Here is a 22,922-nt window from a genome sequence, read left to right as displayed (position 1 = left end):
ATATGCATGGAAGGTTAGAAGCAGTGCGAAAGATGAGCAGAGAAAAATGGCAGACAGCAGTGTCCAACAAGATTACTGCACTCATCATCCACAGATTTCCCACCTCCTCCGATTCATTTCCCTTCATCTCCCCCTGTTCAAATGGATGGCACCAGGCATTTGTCAAGGTAAAGGTAGCACAGCCCACGCCTAGCAATACAACCGAACCAATCTTTCCATTTCTTCCGCTCTGCTGGTCTTTTGCTATTAAGCATTCAATTTTAGCACCTGGAGGCAATGCCAAAGTGCAAAGCCTCAAGGAATGTTAGAGAAATCTCACTGATTAATGCAAGGCCTCTGCACTGACTGCTGTGTGATTCTCTGCTTTGACTGGCTTTGTGTTGCTATTGGTGCAAATAGGTATATTGATGTGTGGGTGCTGATAGTGGCCTTTCACTAAAACCTGGATATCAGTTTTTGTCCTCTACCTGTGATATGATTTTTTTTTTTTTTACTTAGTCGCTACACAATACATACACAGGAAAGCAGTGTGGTTTAATCTGACTTACTTGTCATACGAAATTTTTATCACATTGTGTAAAAGCATTCAGACTTTAGTGTCCCCATTGCAGAGACTCTCCAAACCTGCCAATATCAGGATAGATTCTGCTAACATTTGATGAAAATGAGCATTCACATCCATCCATCTACAACCGCTTATCCTGCGTACAGGGTCGTGGGGGGCTGGAGCCAATCCCAGCTGACATCGGGCAAAAGGTGGGGTACACCCTGGACAGGTTGCCAGTCCATCGCAGGGCCACACATAGACAAACAACCACTCACAGCTAAGGACAATTTTTAGAGACACCAAGTAACCTAGCCTGCATGTCTGGAAGCCAAAGCACCTGGAGAGATCCCACGCAGACACAGACCAAGGTTTGAACCCACGACCTTCTTGGTGTGAGGTGATGGTGCTATCCACTGTACCACCATGCCACCCCTTCAGCATTCACAATAAATTTTAATAAAAAAATAAATTGTCAGTCACACTAAGCTTCTTGACAAACAGTCAAACCACATTTATTTATTTATTGACACAATAGCAGCAAATAAACAATCTGTATGATAAAATAACATATTTTAAAAATTGTGAGTTCCCAATCAACAGGCCTCATATACACGTTGCTAGTTCTTGTGTGTGTGTGTGTGTGTGTGTGAGTGAGTGTCTGTCGGTGTGTGTGTGTGCGTGCGCAGGGTTGGTTGGAGTTGACAGCTCAGTGGAAGGGGTAATTGCGGTGTGTGGTATTGATGAGACCCCAACTCTAATGAGCTTTAGCCAATTAATCCATTAATTTACATGTAAATGGGTCCTGAAAGGTTACTGGCTGTGGCTGCCATCTGCATGTGCTTACCATGCTAATGTCGTGCTGAGTGACAACAGACATGCAGAAATTTAGGGGTTGAAAGACTGGGAGAGCGAGACATGACTGCTTCACTGATAGATTGCACTGCATCCCATTATCAGCAAATAAGGTGTTAATTACAGTGTCATACATTTACCATGGATGTGCACACTTTATAATTATGAAGCAAACATCTTTCAGCTGGTGTGTCAACACCCCCCATCCCAACACTCTGCACTTCTCTGTGCATTTGATTTTCTAACTTTACAAATATTTATTTGTTTTGAAGAATGAAATTCAGTTCTGATATTAATAAAGATAATGCTCTGTCTCTTGCTTATGCATTTCGTCCTTGACAAAAATACACATGTGCGGGATACAGCAAATTCTAGGAGGCCAAATAGGTAAATTTTTACCTGTAATAATTACTTTGGATGAGTATTTGTCACATTTACAGTATACTTTAAAACCAACAGAAATGGAAACTCTATTCATAATCTGGAGGAGTTGTTTGAAGCTTACGTCAGTTCACATAAGTAAAGGAACTGGAAGGAATAATGTCTTTGGGTCTAACACAGCTGGAGAGTTGTTCAGTGCAGCATTCTTGAAGTGCATTCTAGTTTTACCGTAATTAGTCTTCCACTCCGTGTACATTTTCTCCTTCTAAGATGCTGCAGTGAAGAATGGCTCATTCTGGTGTGCAGAAAAATGGGCTCTGTAAAGTCTTTCACCTAGAACAATGGGGAAATGCAGTGTTCTGCTATCAGCCAGCTAACTGACTGGGATTCAGTGTTAATTACTAGAGTGTTCAGCTTAACTGAGGCATTCAGTAAATTGTCCCCAGGTGGGGAAAGAATAGGCCATCTTAATTTCTCATAGCTGCAGTTGAGCCAATTATGATTGTGTGTGTGTGTGTGTGAATATGGTGCTTCAAAGAGCTCTTTTGGCTTGCTCAACTTTGTATACTTTGTATGTGTGCGTGTATGTGTGTATGTTTGCACATTCAAACAAGGCGAGACTAGAATTGGCACATGCTAAAACATGCAACTTCCAAAGCCAACAGTTCTGTTAAGTGAGATGTGCTGCGTTATAATGATGCCATCTATCACTCCCTTCATCTCTCCATTCCTTTATCCCCTAACTCCTCCATCACCGTCTCTGTGGCCTCATTAATTTAGCCTGGACTATTTATGGGCCTATAAAAACAATAAGGAAAGAGAATAAGGGTTTTACTGGCACGACAGACACTTCCAGTGCATGGGAAAGATGAGGAAGCCTGTTGAGTTCGATGGTGCATACCGCATCACTTTCAGTAAATTGCACTAGATTCTTAACATCTGGTTAACATTGGAAGATGTTTTCATATATGTAGTATGTTTCCTGACATATCACAGATATTTCAGAACATTAGTGAAAATTAAGCATATCTATGCGGACTGCCTGCTGGGAATAGGAGAGATCAAATTTTGCCTGTGTACCCGCATACAATGCAATGATTTGAGATTTAGAATTAATGATATAGACATGTAGGGATTTAGGGAACAATGTGGAACCTTCACAAACTGCTTGTACTATAAAAAAGTTATATGAATTTAAATAGGTAATAAATGAGATTATTGTCTATAGTTAAAGGGTTTCTCAATGGCTCAATGTCAGAAAAAAAGATGGATGGAATGAGTGATCCTGAATGGTCCTGAGGTCTTTGGATTGTACATGGATCACAGTTACACTGTATGCACATTATTCACCTTTTCCAAAAGAATAACGCAAAAAAATTATTTGTCATATTTTCTGTGTCCTCACTGACTGTAATGTTGATATCTCAATTTGTGTCTGCTATTTCATCAGATGTGCCACTTACGTAAGGTGATAATCACGCTGGACATGTTTTTCACCTCGTGTTTTATCCACCCAGAATATGTCACCTTTTTGAAGGAGAACACAGAGTGTGTCAAGTTCAACAAAATTCAACTCTGCTACTACTACTAATACTATTACTCTATACTCTATATTACAGTGGCTTTTACTCTGTTATAGAAATTGAAAAGCGAAACGGTTGGTCTTCCCAGATGAACTATCAATAACAAAAATAGACAAAAGCCTAAAACTGCTTATCGCTGACAACCTGGAAATATTTGATCTAACTGACAGAAATGATCACGACATAAACTAAAAACATGAAGGAACATCAGTAGGAAATTTTAAGCTTATATGTTTTTGAATGCATGAACATAGCTCTTGTTGATAGTTATGTGTAGCTCACCAGCATACAAGTGATTGACAGGTGACAGTGAAACAAACGCAAAAAAAACGCAGTGTCTTCTGGATCAGAGCTCTAGGGAACATCCGCTGTGATTGTGGCCTTTATGCAGAATCCACTGGAGATGCAGCTTAGCTCTCTATTAAAAATACACACTTTATTCCACTAATCTATAATCCAAATCAGTGTTACTTTTGTGGGTTTGCTTTGTCAGATGTCTATTACAAATATAGCAGCATGGCCACTCATGACCTTGCTGTGAGTGACTATGCAGCTATTGAACTTCATAACCTGTTGCCTATTGGACTGCCCTTCCTGCACAGTGTTTGAGGCTCAAGGAGTTTAGACCCCACGTCTTTTGTCAGCCGGTGAACCACAGTAACATGTAGCTGCTGTCAATGGAGAGTATGTGAAATACATTATAGATTAGTCCATATGGGGCTGTAACATGCTCCTGTTGGCTCCTTTGAGGCTAAAAAGGTAGGACCACATGAGGCTGCATGGAGCTCAGGGTCCTTTTCAATGGGAGATCACTCACATATGCTGTTGTCAAAAGCAATGGAAGGCTGGCTTCTCTGTGTGTTTGAGCAGTAGAGGATGAGGGAGAATGAGATATAGAGTATGAAATAAACATGTAAGTTTGTACTGTACAGGTATTTAAAAAATACCTGTACAGTACAAATATTTAAAAAAATTTACCTGCCGGTGTGTGTTCAACTATTGCATCGTCATGAAAACGGAAAAAGTTTTATACAGTGTATAAAAAATAACTCAGCCATCTAAAAAGAGAGCGAGGTCAGGCGTGCATGTAAATGCTCAATGATCAGAGTCTAAAAAGATGTGAACTCTGCGCAGTTTTCATATGTTTGTATACATGTTACCATGCAGTATTCTATATCTGCCTGCAGTAAGAACCCTTCACCAGATTTCTTTTTAATGATGAACTGCTCTGGGTGGCTGTTATTGGGGAGAGTGGGGGTTATCACTGTGCTGCAGAGTGGAATACCATGTGTGCGCCCAGCGGGAGAACATTCCTGCTGGCCCCGTGATTTCCTCAGGTCATTCATGCAGTCCTCATCCCCACTGTAATGGCATTGTCCTGCGGCTCAGCCGTCCCGCCAGGCCCCCCATGCTTCAGCCTTTGGCCTCCCTGACAGCACTGCCCTTCAGCTGCCTGTCAACCACACCGAGCTTGGGGTGGTTGATGGGGGAGAGGGAGGGGCCAAGAGGCTGGGGCTAAAGCTAGTTTCAGGTCATTTGAAAGTGATGGAGAAAATGATAAAAATGCTTTGCTTATATATTAAATACCTTCATCAGCATCCAATGAAATCTGGATTTAATGTTTGTACCGTTTCCCTTTCATGTATATAAATCGCATGCTAAAGAGGAACATTTTCACACAACCTAGTGGCAGAGAAAAGATGCGCTCAGTTGCATTCAACCATGAAATTTATTAACTGTTGTGTTCAACAGGACTTTTTTTGAATGTCTGCATGCTTTTCACACCTGGAGAGCTGAAAGCACAGAAAATTGCAGATTTTTGTCTCAGCTTTCCATAAAATGTCTGTAGTAAAGTGGCAGTCACATTACAAAAAAACACCTCCTTCCAGCATTTGTCTGTTCTTACTTTATGTTGTTATACTGCGAAGATACATGGAGGAGGCTATGGGAACCAAGCAGAGGAACACAGTAGCTAGTCAATTGTAAAAACAGAATCTCCTTCATTGACTTAGTGGCTGTAACGAATGAAAGCAGAGGAGGAGGGACGGCATCTGCCACTACTTATGAATTCAACAAAGAGTATATAACACACATCTTTTCTCAAAGCTTCCTTCTCTCTCTTTTTTCCTGTTTCTTTCTGCATTGTGGGTGTGTAAAAGCGGCTGTTCATCATTATTCAAGGACGGAGCTGATTAAAGGTGATTAAGCCCTGCCCATCCATCACTCTCGCCTTTCAGCCTGTCACTGGCCCCGGTATTAAGAGGGACACCAGCGCATGTATGTGTGTGTGTGTGTGAGAGAGAGAGAACGACAGACTTTCCTCCAGCTTTGTGTTTTCCCCCAAATTTTTGCCAATAATAATTGCAACTAATTGCAAATAATTTCTCAAATAGAAAGAAACAATATACTCCCTACTCCTTAATAACACTCCTTAATACTAAAATAATACACAAAAGCATTCAAATTGTGGTTTGATCTTAAATGGGCTGTGGCAGTCCATTCTTTACAGGACTCTTTAGCAACCTTTTGATGAATGTCTGCTTTCTCCCTTGATGGATGGCGGCAGTGAGAGCCTTTCTTGCTCTTGCCATTCCTCATAACATTAACCTAATGCTAACCAATGATGCTAAAAAGAAAGGATCATTTTCCAGAAGAAGAGTTAATTGACAGTTAGCCACATAGACATTTAGCCTTTCAACAAACTGTATAGGCCATGAGAAGAGAAAGGTTTGGACAAAATGTTAGTGAAAACAATCATTAATTGTCATTATGCAATCATAATATGATTTTAATAAGGTTTGGAAAAAGAAATACAGTGTTTCTACACTGTGTGACTCTTCCTGTGGGGGTAAAGCTTTTGAAACAGCATTTAGACCATCATGGGACACTATAACTCTCCAGCATTTTTAATATGGGGTGAGGAAGGTTTCATTGCAGGTTTTACAGAGTGCTGAGTTAGGTTTCACTGGCTGTGGTCAAGGAGGAAGAAGCTATGGACGACACAGACTGGCCACTATCTGATTTCTATTAAAAGGCCAAGATCATCTCGACAATGTGATACAGCTTTGGTTTCTGCCGCCCAAAGAAGTGCTTCTTTGATTAATGGTGTGTGTGTGTGGCTGATGTTGATGTGACAAAGAGGCACTCTGACAGTTTGTATTTAACTCAGTTTGTATTGTTGCCTCAGTCCTCAAGAAATAATAGTTGTATCCGAATGACAAACTCCGGATACGCACACATCCACACATACTGCTTTACAAAATCCAAGAATGACAATAATAGAACAAGGCAATGTGTGAGGCGAACAATTCTCAATATGTGTACCTATGCTTTAGCGTATCATTTTGGGCACAGTGCGGGTGTGTGCTGGTGTGTGCGTGAGAGTGCAAGTAAGACTGAGAGCAACACATACTGTATTTGTACAAAACAGCAACTCCGGTGAAACCTGTAAGCATCGCTTTGGGAGGAATACTACTACAATCTGGTTATTTAACTTCTGTTTCCCACTGCGACTCTCACTAACGTTAGCTCTGCAGGGTGCTACACTGGAAATACACTTCTGCTGAACCTGCACTTCTCCAAGTGTCTCAACCCCACCTCCCCCAAACACCCACTCAGCCGTACCCCTAAGGGCACAAAGTCACAGAAATGAAAGTTTAGAAAGTATTGACGGAGTCATTCTTGAGCGAAGGTAATACAGGTGCCAAAATTTAACCACATTTGTACCACAGTTGTCTGTTATCTCCGTTAGTTCAACTTTCATATGTTGTTTCATACAATTCTAATAATAAGTGTATTCTTAATCCAGCATCTCAAGAATAGAACACACTACATTGCTGACTTGATGCACAGTTCCCATGGTGCTTGGATCTTGCCAATTGTTGCAGCCATGTTTACGTTGTACCTTCTCTTTTATCTATTTAAATTGCTCAGGAGTTTCTCTCAGCTTAAATAGTGGTAATATTCCTTCATTTTTCACATTTTTAATTGGCCTCTAGTGTGTTGTTTCAGAGCTCTTATTAATCTCCGCAGAATCCTTGATTGTGTGTGTGTGTATGTGTGTGGGTGTGTGTGTGTGTGTGTGAAGATGTGCGTGTGTGTTCTATGATTAGTACAGGAAGTTTATTTTGAATGGACCCATGTGAATACTAGCCATGCTTGTGTCATCAGTGGTGACTCATCGCTGCACACGCTATGCACACAACATGTTGTTTACACATGCGCTGGATTCTGTGCCTGAGGTTGTACACAGAATACTGTACTGCATGTGTTTGATTTGATTGTGGCAGGTGTGCATATCTGTAATCATATGTGCATCATATTTATCATGTAACATACAACACAATCTCACACATATGACTTCTGATATTTGAAAATACAAAATTTGAATGATACTCTTTAGCACTTTAATTTGTTGTTTGCACCCTTGCACGTGTATAATTGTGTGTGTGTGTGTGTCTGTGTGTGGAGTGCGCTGCAACAGCTGAGGATGATGGGAGAGGGAGAGGAGGAGCCAGAGGAGAGGTGGGGAGGGGGGTAAGGCGAGAGTCTTGATGTGTACTTGGATCGTGCCAGGATGTCTGGCCCTGTCTGTAGTTCACCTGCGCTGCTCTGTCACACACACACATTCACACTCACGCTGGCAGAAATGGGTGCATGCATGCATGAAGCAACACCCACACAAACACACACTTCCAAGGGCATAGCATTTATACATACATTCTCTCTCTTACTGTCAAACACACACACACAAACAATTTACATCTACGTCACAGAATGCTGATTTATAGAGAGGTTTATCTTTCTCTCCGTGACCCAGTAGCCACTACCTCTGGGTCTCTCTCTCTCTCTTTTTCTCTCTCTCTCTCTCTCTCAGTAACACATGGCGGGGCACCCTGTGGTGAGGTGTGTCAGTTGAGGAGTGATTTAGCGCTGCTCTGCCTCAACCACTGCTGAGACACCTGCCCCAGGAATCCTGCTGCACACACACACACACACACACACACACACACATTTTTCTATGGATACACACAGATGCATGCATTTGCACATGCCGGACACGCATTCACATGGTAGTTTAGCACTACCATAACCTCCTAATATACTGACACTGCCTATTGCCTGAGGTGCGCCCATTACCCATTTAGCTATTTCCACAAAGCATTGCATATCAACTCTCAGTGGATCATGAACTGAGAAGTTCAGTTATGAATTCCCGAATATTCTCTAGCCACCTAGTCCTTTCCAGAGGGACCTGGGACTGTCCCAACATGCATGGGTTCAATGGAAGGAAAGACCCCTGAGAGTTCATCACCATCAACACTCAAACAATGACATTCTCACTAGACTGCAAACAAAACACAGTTTATTAGTACAGCCTCAATAGGCTCCACATTATAGCTAAAGCAAATCCCAGAACTTTGTGGAACAGATAACTTTAGACCAACGATTACAGTAAAATTAGCTTCTTTCAGCTGTGTGAGTAGCACAGACTTTGTAACAGGCCACACTGAGTTGAAGGATGATGTGTGATTTAGTGTTTTTTTTTTTTTTATGTATAAACTTATTGTGACATTGCTAAGATTGAGCCACCATGACAACCTCTAAAAGACAGTTAAATTAGAAGACTCTTTGCTACTATAGGACAACAGCCCTATCCCTTGACAAAGGTAATATGAAAGGTACATGCCTGGATGTGTATTCAACATAATGTACTACTAAAAGCACTTTCTTAAGCATCAAATTTAAGTCTCTTTCATGGTAACACATGCTTAGATTCTTTTAATCTAGTAGATGTATTTTTCCAATACAACAGCATAAAACAATTAGTGGCTGCTGTTCCAAACAACAGTCAAAAGAAAGTAACAAGTAATTAATCACAAACAGCCATTTGAAGGTGTTTCTCTTGTTTCAAACTCTTCTCTTTTGTTTGCTCTCACATAATAATGTCACAGGTTAGGAACATCACTGGAGAACACTTCACTGGAGCTAATTTGAATGCACAACGCTGCAAGTGCAAGGGGCTACAACATCGGCATGTGAATGTGATTATTATTTTGTTAAACGAAACCTTGATCAAATTGCCTCTCATTTTATCCCCTGTGGCATGCAGGAGAATCCTATTAGCCACCTCAGGCATCGGCTTCCCGCTTCTGTCAGAGATATATACTGTGGTGCTTCTTTTCAAGGTGAAAACTAATGAGATTCATGCGAAGTATTTGGTTTGGTGTGATGTTATGACTTAAGGTGAGGTGTGCTAATTTGCAAAATGGTCTAATGTGGTCTTGCATTGTACACATGCATCCTATACTAGCTTTTTTAACCTAAGGAAAGCCAAATACATGTAATGCATGTACTGAAAAAAGGCATAACTCATTGTAGAAACATTTTTAGCTTTTAGCTGCTGATGGTGTTTGGCCAGTGTGCCTTCAAGATGGTTCTTAGATGCTTGTTAATAACGGTCTGGACTTTGGATTAAGATTTGGTATTCTACATGTTTGTACTGAACTGTAGAGAAGCACTGATTTAATGTTGGTGTTGAATGTCCAGAGTTTGGTGTTTTGGCCTTTTTCCTTTGAGTACCAGATGGGCCTTAGTGTAAAAAAAGCTATTTTAGCCATCCCAATTCAGGCTTGAATGTCTGCATCTCTCCCTCCATTTTGCCCCTAACCCTTGCAAGGCAGTTAAAGGCTTTAACGTCTTCTAGTGCTGCTCTTTCCAGTCGGATTGAGTTCCAGGTGGTGTTGTTGATTATCTTGCTCTTGTCTATGTTGATGGTAAGGCCTGTCTTGGCCAATGTTGTTGCTAGAAGGATTGTCTTTGCTTGCAGTGGAAACTAGAAGTGGACAAAACCGTTATGGATCATATCCCTGTTTTTACGATAGTTTATGTTGCTTCCCATAGCAACAAATGCTATCCAGATGTTGGAAGTTCAGACTACACAGTATCAGTGTTACCTTTATTTGTTCCAGAACAAAACCATCTTTAGTCCACACAATATTTAACAATAAAATGAAATAATTTTTTCTATTTTTCTTTAGTTTTGAATTTATCCCAGCATCCATTCTCTGTGCTACAGATTCCAGTGGGAGTAACACAGTGGGCAATATGAAAGCCAGGATGTCATGTTTTTAGAAGTGAGAGGAGCCTGGGGGCTCTTTAGCATATGGCAGTTGCCACGTACTGAGGCTCGTGTGTAGATGTCTGTCAGCGTATGGATACACATGTGTGTGTCCTTCAGACGTCCTTAGGGGCTCCAGAAGTGAAAGTGGTCTTCCCCAGTGCGCTTTACTACAGTTCTCCACCCAGATCTCAGCAGGCAGGGTAGCTTCTCCCCGACTGGGGTTCAATGTCAGAAACCATATGGACACCAATTCATCTGAATTACAATTGACCAGAGGGATCTCAAACTGGAGTTAGAACACAGAATTCAGAGATTAGATAATTTTTTATGAAAAAAAGATTATTTATAAACTAAATGAATAGTAGCTTATGTGCATGCAATATTCAATTAAATGAAAGACATTAGCGCTAAAACTCAAAGAAACCCAAGATGATGATAAATAAAAAATTCTTTAATTTGCATCTCATCAAAATCCCAGTTAAGAGTTTCCAATAGACTGCTATTGTAGTATTTATCAGTTTATAATAAATTTGGTATGTATTAAAAAACGTAAATGATATCAGTAATATCAGAGGTTTAGACTAGTGTAGTTGTTTGCATTTGTGCACTGTCTTGCATCCATGAGATTATAAAAGTGCCTAACATCAACATCTTTGTGTGAGCCTTGCCAAGTGAGCGCATTGAGTGAAGTGGGTCATCATCATTTTGTGTGTGTGGGTGTATGTGTGTGTGTCCAACAGCATTGTAGATGGCCTATTTTCTCTTAAAGTAGAGAGCATGTCCTCTCTGGCACTGGTCAATAAAATTGTCCTGTGTTGCGTGTCTCTCAAAAGGGGCCACAAAAAATGACCTGGCACACAGACGCAAACACACAAATAGACGCATATTTACTTAATGTTGAAAGATGCATTTGGAAATAGAATAACTACTTGGAGCTCCCCTTTTTCCTCAGCCCCTCCCTTTTACCATGTACCTTTTCACTCCAGTTTTCCCATCCATCCAACTATTCAGTCATTATATAGATATTCTTCTATCCATCTATCTATCTATATATTTATGCATCTCAATCAGACCCAGACTTCTGACGGTCGCAACACTGGTCAACACATGTCAGTAAATATCAGTAACATGGGTCTTCTCGTCAGAAATACATTATGTTACATCAAAAACAATTTTTCACCTCACCACCAAAATGTGTTCTTGTAACTGGTCAGTGTTCTCTCACAGTGAATTATGCGGATGATTTGTATTTCTGCCTCTTTAATTTCAAGGATGACAGCAGCAACGGATGTTTGGTTTAGCTGAGGTTTGGCTTTCATCAAAAACAGACAACATGCAAACTAACACTGATTTTACTGCAAGGAGATGACTTTATGTTGATGTTATAATATATATTTATATATGCAGTTTATTATATTCTAAACCCTCGACTTGCCAATGGAAAACCAAGCAAAGGATGGATATCTGTTCCACATCAATTTTCCCACATCCTCTACGGTGACATGGTTGCCGCCGGCTACCATTGTCACGCATGGGATTCTGGTACAATGGTGTGTCCAGCTCTAAATCACCAGGTTGACAACAGCTAGTGTGTTTGTGTGAATGTGTGTTTGGTGTACATGGCTGGATATCAGTTGTATTCAAAGCAGCACAATAGTTCTGTAAAGGATGAGTGGAGGTAAATGGGTTTAAGGCTGGTTAGGTTGTGCAATGTGTGTTTCCAGGGGGTGTAACAGTGGAATGTGTGTGTGTCTGTGAGAGGGCATGAAGAGGTCAGAGTCGTCTTCAAACACAACACAATGCATGCATATACACACAGATACACCCACACACACACATTCTAGTGTAGTGAAAATGTCAAAAGTGTTAGTGATAATGCGTGTGAAGGATCAAGACAAATAGGTTTATTGTTGGTGTGTGTACGTGGTTAGTGTTTATGTGTGGGAATGTGCTAATATGTTCTCATCTTTTTGATTGTGATTTCCCACTGTGTCTCCCCCTCAACCATCAGCCTCTAATTGTCCCTAAATCTCCCCATCTATTACACACACACATACAATGTGGGGTAACAACGTAATCAATATGTAACTTGGTAAGATATCTAACAAAGACAGATTCCTTTGTTATAACTTTTCATGTGTGTGATAAAGTCCTGTCTCCCCACATCTACAGTATAGCAGTGAAATTAACATCATCTCTGTGTGTGTGTGTGTGCGTGTCCTGGTTGTCCTGGATTTTCTTACTGACCTGGCTAACCTCTGGAGTGTGGAGAGTGTAGGAAACAATTATTGCATCCTTGATGGATACAGCAGGGAGTTGATCCATGCCTCTGTGTGTGTGGGATTTGTACAGCACTTGCCCTGTTTTGCCCCAGTTTATTGTCCTTCACATAATAGCAGTGTTTCACACACACACAGACACCAACACACACCACACACACACATATAACATATGATATAATTCTTTCTCATGCTCTCTCAGACACAATTTTACTTTTTAACATGACTTGCATTGAGCTTGTTGTTAGAGATAACGTGTAATGTGAAAATGTGCCATTTTACATCCCTGTAAACAGATGGACATTTTAAAGGAATCATTAGAGGCACTCATTAAAGGTGACAGTTGTTGTTATTTTTAAATTACACAATGAAAATTGTCAGATGTCTGAGATTCAAAAGTATTTTGAGACGTGTGATGTACATGCCCCTAAATGTTTTTATTAGAATTAAAGACAATACAGTGCAGCAGTTCAGCCAGCAAGTGTACTCTAACAGACCACTGATGTGTTGATTGTGCTAATTTCCCCTTGAACTGAGCAAAGCTTTATTGAATATAAAAGAGAGGAGTTCAGTCGCTAGTCTTTTTTATCACCAACGTTAGACTGATATATGAAGCCCAATACTTGCTACTATTAAGATCTAATTTAGTGCAGGCAGCACACTTTGGCTATACTGCATGTTTGATAATTACATAAAATTATTCACTACAAACTCTTCATCTGTTGCAAATAATTGTTTTTATTGTAACAGTAATTACAGTAAATTATTAGGTTTTTGGAAAAGATAGTGGGGAAAGATGTATCATTTCCCAAACACAATATCAGGTCACTTAAATCATAAAACCTTGAGGCACGCAAAACATACACAGTATTTGGTCTATTAGTGCTTGTGTGGCCTGAGTGTTTGTACTTACAAACATGTGTTTCCTTTCTGCTTTCCTGTCTGCTACAATACATGGAATGTAGACCTTCCACACCTTGGACTTCCTCCTCCTCCTCTATTTCAGCTCCTCCCATCCTCTTCCTCCAGCTCCCTTCATCTTCCTCTACTTCCTTTCGTCCTCCTCTTATCCTCCTCATCAAGCTGCTTTATTATGCAAATCAGTGTTGGATCAGATCACTTAATTAAGCCTTACTGTGCCAGTTTATGCATGCGCTCACACACACACACACACACACACACACACACACACACACATACATGGTAACTTTCTTTCACACAGACAAGAACTGCTGGTGGTTGTGTGGTATAATGATTAGTATTCTGGACTCTGAATCACAGACACACACAGGCTCACACAGACTCACACACACATACACACAGCGCATCTAGGCAGCAGAAGAGTCTTTTTGAGTGTGCATAGATATACAGACTTGAATAGCGGGTTCTCTCCAGGCCATTAGCCGGCAGTTAGCATCACAAACTCAAATCCGGCCCTTCACTGCTCAGCTGATGAAGCCAACAGCTTCATTTCTATGGCTGCTGAAAATGCAGCTTATGAGGTCATGGCAATGCCACTGAACATCAGGGTCTGAAATTGATCTGGTGGCCCATTTTTAGTTGCTCTTTGTAAGCTAGATGAGCACAATTGCTAGTTTTCCTATCGCAGATCTGATTCATTGCTAATTTTAGTGAGAAATCTGATCTATGACTGAGTTAAAGTAAAACAGGGAACTGTAAAATAGTGGGATCAGGAATACCAGATTGTTAAATTTTTAGCCATGTCATTATATAAATTTGGCTTTGTTGGATATAAATGAAAATGAAATATCTCCACATGCATTCACTATTGTAACACACACTATATATTGTAACAGTGGCCAAGAAAATTTATATGCAATTCCATTTTCAAATGTGTCAGTGAAAAGCTCATTCAGTGAAACAGTACAAGATTTCTCTACGATTACAGGCTTTTCTCTCCTTTATCATTTACCCTTGATCTACAGAGTGTGCCACTTTCTTAATATTCCAGCTAGAAGCAATGACTTTGAGGTCCTGGGAGTTGTTCAGGCACACAGATCTCTAGGAAACCACTAAAATCTGCTGATGTTACTGCTTTATACTAACCTGATCCTTCCTCTAACTTATGCTGTTCCAGTGCCAGACTGAAACGGCCACGGTATCTAAAATCACCAGCAATTACGACCTTAAGAGCTGAGAGCCTATTATAGGCCTTAGTTAACATTCTGATTAGCTTTGGCAGCTCTCAGCACTGTCACTGAAACCAAATTACTCTGAAGGTTTAGTTTGGACAGGTAATGTGTCCTGCAGTTGATAGATGCTGGCTCTGGAAACTTGCAGATGTGCAGAATCACTTCTCTACTCAGACTGGCAAGCAAAAGCACATTGGTCCGCATTCTGACATATGAATAAACTCCAGAATTGTTTCCAATGTGACTGTCATGGCAGATGACACAATAATTGAACATGGGAGAGACGGAATGCGAAGCAATTTGCCCCAAGACTAAACCTATCAATTTTGGTGATTGCTGTCATTTATAAATGAATTCATTTTACGGACATATTAGCTTTAACAAATTGATTGTAATTCAGCATAATGGATGCCCGTGTAACTTTGTCTGTTAAGAGTGAGATCATCATTAACTGGAGCCTTCAGCATAGCAATGTGTTTCTTATTCTGTGACATATGTGCTTTTAATTATGGCTATCTCAAGCTTAAGAGTTCAGTGTGTAATATATAGCAGGATCTATTGACAGAAATGTAATATAATATACATAACCATGTTTTCAGTGGTGTATAAAGAACTTACATAATGAACCATTATGTTCTTTTAACCTTTTCTAGCCATTTCTATCTACATACACGCGGGTCTCCTTATGTGGAAGTCGCTATTTTATGCCGCCATGTTTCTACACTAGCCCCTTTATTAGGAGTAGATTAGACTTTAGACTTATTAGAAGTAAGAAGATATGTGACATTTGGACAAATGGAGGCCCACACGTATTATTTAGCACAAGAGCTGACAGAGCATGTCGGCCACCATAGCTTCTCCCTGCTCGCTTGGAATGGGAGGGGTGAGCGGTGACTGATGGGGCATTCATGTGGTGTCAGACTTATTGGAATCTTTCTTTCCTCCTCAAATCTTTATTGCAAAATGAGAAATAAAGTGTACATGGGACATAAAGAAGTACACAGAACTTTTTTCCAGATTTATGAAAAATTACGTATTGCAGATACGTACATTTGCAAACATATAATTTGTAATATGGTTATTAGTTTTAGATGTCTGCCTGTTGTTTATATGCTCCGATAATGCTGATTCAACTCTTCCTTGTAGTAGCGTCCATGTTAATTCCACATTCCAACCTAAGAGCACATGAACACACTGAAGCCAGAAGAATGACTTCACAATGGGACCATTTAAGGAGCACGTTAATGCACCATGAGTTGCTGCAATTTGCTACCCTCACCACTATAACTTACACACTGAACCTTTAAGTCAAGCTAATACAGACAACAGTATGTATGTATTGTTGTTGCGAGTATGTAATATTTTGTCTTTAAACATAATTCAACCTTAAATTCTCCACTGGTAGATCATCTTTACTGCAATGTAGCCATGCTTGCATTTTTATGTATTTCCTCAGCCATGTGCCTGTATCATATCATGAGGAACTATTTTTAAACAATGACTTAACTATTAGGGAGTGAAAATTCTCCACCAAAATTGACCACAGTTTCATAAAAGACAGTGACCTTTTTCAGATTTCTGTAACTTGTTACTGGTTGGCCTGAAGGGGGATTTCATGGCAGGGGGCAAGATGTTTACTGTTGCCATGTTTCCAGTAACATTACAAGTGGCTCCGGATAAGACCACCAGCCAAATGCCTAAGCTGTCAAAGTAAATAACTTTTCCATTTCAAAGAGAGCTATTCCAATTAAGAAAAGAAGGATGGGGGGAAAGAAAGAGAAGGGAAAGCCACAGAAAAGAACTGGAGGAGGGTGGGCAGGATGAAGGGGAGGTGGAGGACGGAGGAAGATGGAAGGGGAGGAGAGAGGGAGTGAAAGTCATTGGGATCTTGTTGGACTGAAAAAGAAAAGAGGTGGAGGTGGTATGGAAACAGGAAATCAATTGTGGGGTTGTTGCTTTTCACTAGGCTGAACCTTGAAGCGTGTGTGAGAGAGGGAAAGGGCGAGAGATGGAGACCAAAACTGAAGCTTCAGGTTAGGCTTACACTGATGGGGAGTGGGGCAGAGGTACTTTCCCACCTTCCCTGTGCGACGCCAATCAATTTACAACTAACGAGTGAGGTCAAGAGGACGGAAATCACGTGAGAAGTAACATGCTAAGTGTAATCAGCATATTCTTATAAAAGCTTATTTGTGGTTCTAATGAGATTATTATCATGTAATGGATTTGTGACTCTAAAGATGCTGTCATTTGCTGAGTTTAAAACTACCCATCAAATTGTGAAATATCTGTATGCTTTAGAATCACCAATTCGGACGATAAATTCTCATTGTTGTCTCGAAAAGTCTATGAAATTGGTCCATTTAGGCAATGCATAGTAACAAAATCCAGTCTCCCCAAGGTCACGTCAGGTTTCCAACTAACATATAATAAAAAGAGGGACTGCATGTGATCACTAGAGCATCCAGCGTCCATGTTAATTATTGATGAGGGTGTCCTATGACCTAGACTATTGATTGAGCAAATTGCAGCCCCAGTTATTTTACAACCATCATATCATGTGGCTGCTGTAGCTGTGTATGTGTACACATGTGTCTGTGTGTAAATGTAGTGTGTGCTGCTCTTTAAAAGTGAATGAAGAGATTGTATTTCAGCTGTCATTATGTAGAAAGTAGCGAGACATTGTGTTATACCCCTGTGTGTGTGAGTATTTGCAAGAATTGAATGTCTGTGTGCATGTGTGTGTGTGTGTGTGTGTGCGTGTATCACAAAGGACTACTTACAGGGACAGTGATTCAGTCCTTACATGCTGCTCCTGCTGCTGTTATTGATTTGAAAATAAATAAAATTCCGGAGAGATATTCTGCAAATAATAGTTTCTCTCTATTTTTCAAGGTGATACTCTTGTGAAATGTCTGTGTCTCTGTATGTTACTTACAAAATTGCACACACAAGCACACACATCATTTAATTAATCACACATACTCTGTCATCTGAAGAGGTGCTTCCTCTCAAGGGGTTCGCACACACATGCTACCGAACACAGTATCATACTATACACTCATGCCCCTGCACACACTGCTGGTGAATGTCAGCGTAACACATCACAGTTCTCCTCTAGATGAGTAGTTAACCTCCTGCAGGCCAAATCTGATTTTACCATCAGCCTCTGTCAGAGCTTTTTATCCTGGCAGACACACAGGGTAGGAACAGGACATTTATTATCCTTTTCAAACAGTTATAAAAATATTTTTAGGGTTGTGGTCAAGAAAATACAACATATCGCTATACTGTCATATGAAAAGCTCATACCGAAAGTTCAGCTTTGGTTATTAATTTTTGCATTGAAAGTTTATGAGAGCCTCCATGTGCCTAATAAGTTTCACGGCTGTGTTACGCACTGAAAAGTTTCCCGTATATTTTAAACTTTCAAGTGGAAATTTTTCCTGCATTTGTAAAGTCTTGACTTGCCAGTTATTCATCCAAGTCCAGCAAGATGTTAAGTTTCTCCAACAGTTACAGAGGGCCATGCTTGAAGGATACTGGCGATATTCCATATATATATTTTGATCCTCCTAACTAGTATTTTCAATGTAGCCAAAGAATCATACAGATCATTCCTCTGTGCTATAGACCTCCACTGTTGTCCAGAAACTGTTAACAACAACCATGTAAGAGCCACACCATTGCATAGGATGCAATCCACAGTGCAGTTTAATCAGTCCCACAAACACCAAGCACTAAATATGCACTAATGTGCATTAATGCGGAGCTGAAAATAGTCCCCAACAAATTCACCTTTACGCCTGTGTCTGTAGAAGCAAATAGAATGAGGAAATAATTATCAAAATGAAAATATATATTTCTGACCTATTTTAAAAGAGTAATATCTTCACTAGGAACCAATGGGCTTGGGGCTGAGAGCCACAGATTGTTTTGGTTCAGACTTAAAAAGCCTTCAACTACATTTTGAAATAAATTGTCTTGATATTTCTTATCTGCCTTAATCTGTGTTATCATAACAGAACAAGAAAAAGGTGTGTATGCATATCTCCATAATTGAGTAGTTTCTAATCCGCAGTGAAATCGATGCCAGGATTTAGAACATACGGTAGCTAAAGGGAAACAGATCCAGCTGGACTCTAGCCTAGGTTTAACTATCCAATGAATATAGTGAAGGCATCTTTTGTTTGGTGTTAGCCAGGAGTGAACTGTTGGGGCATATGTGCTCTGTCACAGGTTGTTTAAGGACAGAGGGATCAGACGAAGGTTCACTCTGTCTCTATTATTAGATTAATTCATTTGAACTTTTGTCTGTTTATCCACACTTGTGTTTTATGTTCCTTGTGTATTTCTGCTGACCCAGCGGTTATCTTGCTGCTTCTTTCACATGATTGGCTGGGGGCGCAGACTGTCAGGTCTAATTTCCTGGCGCGTCCTCCAATCAGGGTGGTCTGTTTTGTGTATGTCAGCAAGTGTTGTGGTTGTCATTCCATCAGTAGGATCATATTGGGCTGTTTAAACCCACATCACATTCTATCACTCACACACACACACACACACACACACACACATACACACTGTAAAGGGGAGGTAGAAGAGTATTTAGTGCAGCATGGGGACCTTGGTGTGCCAGTGTCAGTGATGGATATGGCAGTAGTATCAGCAGTGTTGGCTTTTAACTGTGTTGTCCACCACTGGGATCTGTCAGACCTGTTCTGCTGAGCTCACACATTCTGTGGGCTCACTGCTAATGCTGCTAGCCATCTCTTTAATCTAGTGTGTGTGCACGTGTGTGTGTGTGTGTGAGAGAGAGAGAGAGAGAGAGAACGAGCTTTTTATCTGTGTATGGGTACAACAGTATCAGATTACTGTAAAAAATTATATATATCCATCCATCCATCGTCAACCGCTGCAACTAGCCTCATTAACAAGGCCCGGGTCCCCTACTGACACTCCCCCCTTGCAAATGATACAAATGTCTCTGCACATATATTTCATCTCGTGTCGGGCACAGACCTGGCACGTCGCACATATTTGTTGTTGATTGTTGATCTTTGTTGTTGTATATTTTTATGTTTTCAGTTTATATATTTATATGTACATAATATTCTCTTCTGTTGCGTTACTTCTGCACAGCACAGACCCAGAATAATGTATAAATCTACAACGTTGTTCTTCCATTCCATATTTATATATTTCTACAGTTATTTATGTAGACTGTATGTTTGTCTACGTGTAGCACCTTATCACCACAGCAAATTCCTCGTATGTGTAAAACACTATGTGGCAATAAAGCTCCTTCTGATTCTGATTCTGATTATCCTGCGTACAGAGTCGTGGGGGGCTGGAGCCTATCCCAGCTGACATCGGGCGAAAGGCAGGGTACACCCTGGACAGGTCGCCAGTCCATCGCAGATATATATATATATATATATATATATATATATATATATATATATATATACATCTTAGCTGTTCCTTGGACTGCACTCTTCTGGACAGAGCCCTCTGATATATATATATATATATATATATATATATATATATATATATACACCTCTAGTGTTGATATCACTGTCTATGGGCAGTAAAACGGATTTTACCATTATGGATTGTGTTTTTATATGCTTAAATGCTTAGTATCCCATCAGCGAGTCTAGATAAGAGGACATGGGTTTCAACCTGTGAAAAAGGAGAAGAAAAGACTAGAGAATAAATAGTTAGAAAAAGAAGAGGAAAAAACAAAAGAGAAGTTCTTTTTTCATTTTCTCCCTTCCCCTTGATCTTCCTTCCTACACAGAAACACAAACACACTTACACGTGCAATATACTTTGCACAGGTGGAGTGTCACCCTACTTCCACAGATTGCAACAGATTTGTGGTGAGTAGGAGTTAAAAGAGCTGCTGAGTGCAGATTTAATACCACAGATATTTAAAGAGAACGGCCCTTTTATCTGAGGGGACAATTTGCATTATTCATGGTGTGCCTTCTGAGACACAAAGAGAGAGAGAAATAAGAGACAAAGACATTTCAGAGAATTATTGTTTTTTTACAAGCAGTCAGTGGATTCTTGTTACATTAACAGCAGATTTACATTCAGTCGCAGTTTGTTTATATGTGTGTGTGAGTGTGTGTGTGTGTGTGTGTGTGAGCGCAATATCCCCATCTTTCATTTCTTACTTGCTTTTGTTGTAGAATGCAGTTATTAGATAGCTATCGACGTTCTGGTTCAGCACGACACTCATGCCTCTGTCTATTCTTTTGTCTCCAGTGTGCAGGGCAGGCTTCTACAAGTCAACGCTCGGAAATTTGGAGTGTGCAAAGTGTCCGCCTCATAGTTTCTCTCACCATGAGGGGTCCCTTCACTGTGGGTGTGAGAAAAACTACTTCCGTGCTGAAGGAGACCCTGCCTCCATGGCCTGTACACGTAAGTGTGCTTTTATACCAGTTTGCTTACATTATTTTGACCAGAGGAGCCCTCCAGTGTGGCCAGTAAAACATGCAATGAAACCTGTCTTAACCTTGCCTTGAAGAGACACTGAAACCCATTAGTTTGGCTTTCATTATATGTAAGTGACTTATGATGGTCTAAATGCTTTTAGATGCTTTTCACACTGAATCATATTTGTCCCTGCAGTATCTTATCTAACACGTTATTGTTGTACTCATACCTATGTACATGACGCACAAATGCATTGGACAAAAAAGATGTCTAACAGTCTAACATTTTTTACAGTGTATTTTGACAGTCTCGCTTGTAGGTGGATTTCTATACAGTTGAAGCTTGTTATAATAGTGTGCAATTTCCAAATTCACAAGTAAAAATAGCTTCCTAATAGAGAAAGATTGTTAAAATTCCTTGTTTATTTAAAGGTCACCAAAGTCCTGGCTGCACAGGAACTCTTTATCACCTTTTCCGCTCCCTACATGATTCTCTTTTGTCTCCGTCTGATGCAAATGGATTGCAGATGCAGATACAGATGCCTCCTGCGAGCCTTCCAAAATGCATTCCCCATAAAACTATAAATCACTGCATTCCCTGATGTCAGGTTATGGATACATCCGTTACTAAATGGGTTAGGAAGAAAAAAAAATCTCACTGCGTGGAACAGTAGAAAATACAAAAATCGACGCCCACAGCCATACAGACAGAATCCTAATTAGAAAGACAGTCACGGCAGGTCCCTGTTGTGATTATCTCAACGCCATCTTGTCAACTAGGCAAATTTCACCTCATTGGGACAGATTGAGCGACACAAGGGCTGCAAATGAATAGATAAGTCGTTAGAAGATAATGATCATGATTATGCTGTTAGCGGTGTGATAGAGGTTTGTTAAGAATTGATTTTGAAAAGTTGAAAATGATGGCAGGATAATCTCACAGGGCAGGACAATGAGAGAAAAAAACTGTCTAAAATGAATACTTTCAACCGTATGGTACTTCCTGCTGTATTCAACATGAGGAGTTTCTGTAACAGCTGTCTTAACAGTGTATAAAGTATAGTTCGTCTACTCCCAAGAATTCAGTTCCACCAATTAAAAATGCATCAGTGCATTCCCCTACATCCCATAGTACCGCCTCCAAATTAGCACAAATATGCACAAGAAGTGCTGTCTGCCTTGCTGATCATCACCATAGCTGCGTTTTTTTGTTTTTGCTGACATCTCCAGCGATAAGTAGGAAGGCTGGAAAGAGCCTAAAGAGAATAGTCAATGCATAAATCCTTTTCTGAGGAATTGGAGATTACCCACACATCCTTAGTTCTTACACACCATAATTCATGTCACATGTTAATCTTGATGTCAATGTATTATTTTGACATTTGGAATTAGTATATGATTGCCTGCATGTGCACATGTGCGTGCGTGTGCAGGTAACATCTTATATGAAGAACAGGTCTAAGAGTTTAGAGTGGTCAGTGGAGTTTGCCGTGTAGGTGAACCAGAGCACTGTCATGGTCAGATTAGTATCAATAAATATGCAGTCTCACTTTTAAGA

General features: G+C 40.2%; 1 protein-coding gene across 4 annotated transcripts in view; it reads left to right on the top strand.

Annotated features, from left to right (window-relative positions):
* The window catches only part of epha3 (eph receptor A3), a 99,242-nt gene that overhangs the window by 30,178 nt on the left and 46,142 nt on the right, over positions 1–22,922 (top strand). For all 4 annotated transcript variants that reach the window (XM_038720254.1, XM_038720252.1, XM_038720256.1 and 1 more), the window contains exon 4: positions 21,195–21,350. In XM_038720254.1, coding sequence (XP_038576182.1) covers positions 21,195–21,350 — 156 coding nt within the window. The remainder of the gene's footprint in view (positions 1–21,194; positions 21,351–22,922) is intronic.

The sequence above is a fragment of the Micropterus salmoides genome, unplaced genomic scaffold, assembly GCF_014851395.1.
Source record: "Micropterus salmoides isolate LMB-PRFRI ecotype aquatic unplaced genomic scaffold, ASM1485139v1 Ms_hic_scaffold_15, whole genome shotgun sequence".
Taxonomy (NCBI): Eukaryota; Metazoa; Chordata; class Actinopteri; order Centrarchiformes; family Centrarchidae; genus Micropterus; species Micropterus salmoides.
The sequence above is the reverse complement of the archived record's forward strand: the minus strand, read 5'-3'. Positions and strand labels throughout refer to the sequence as shown.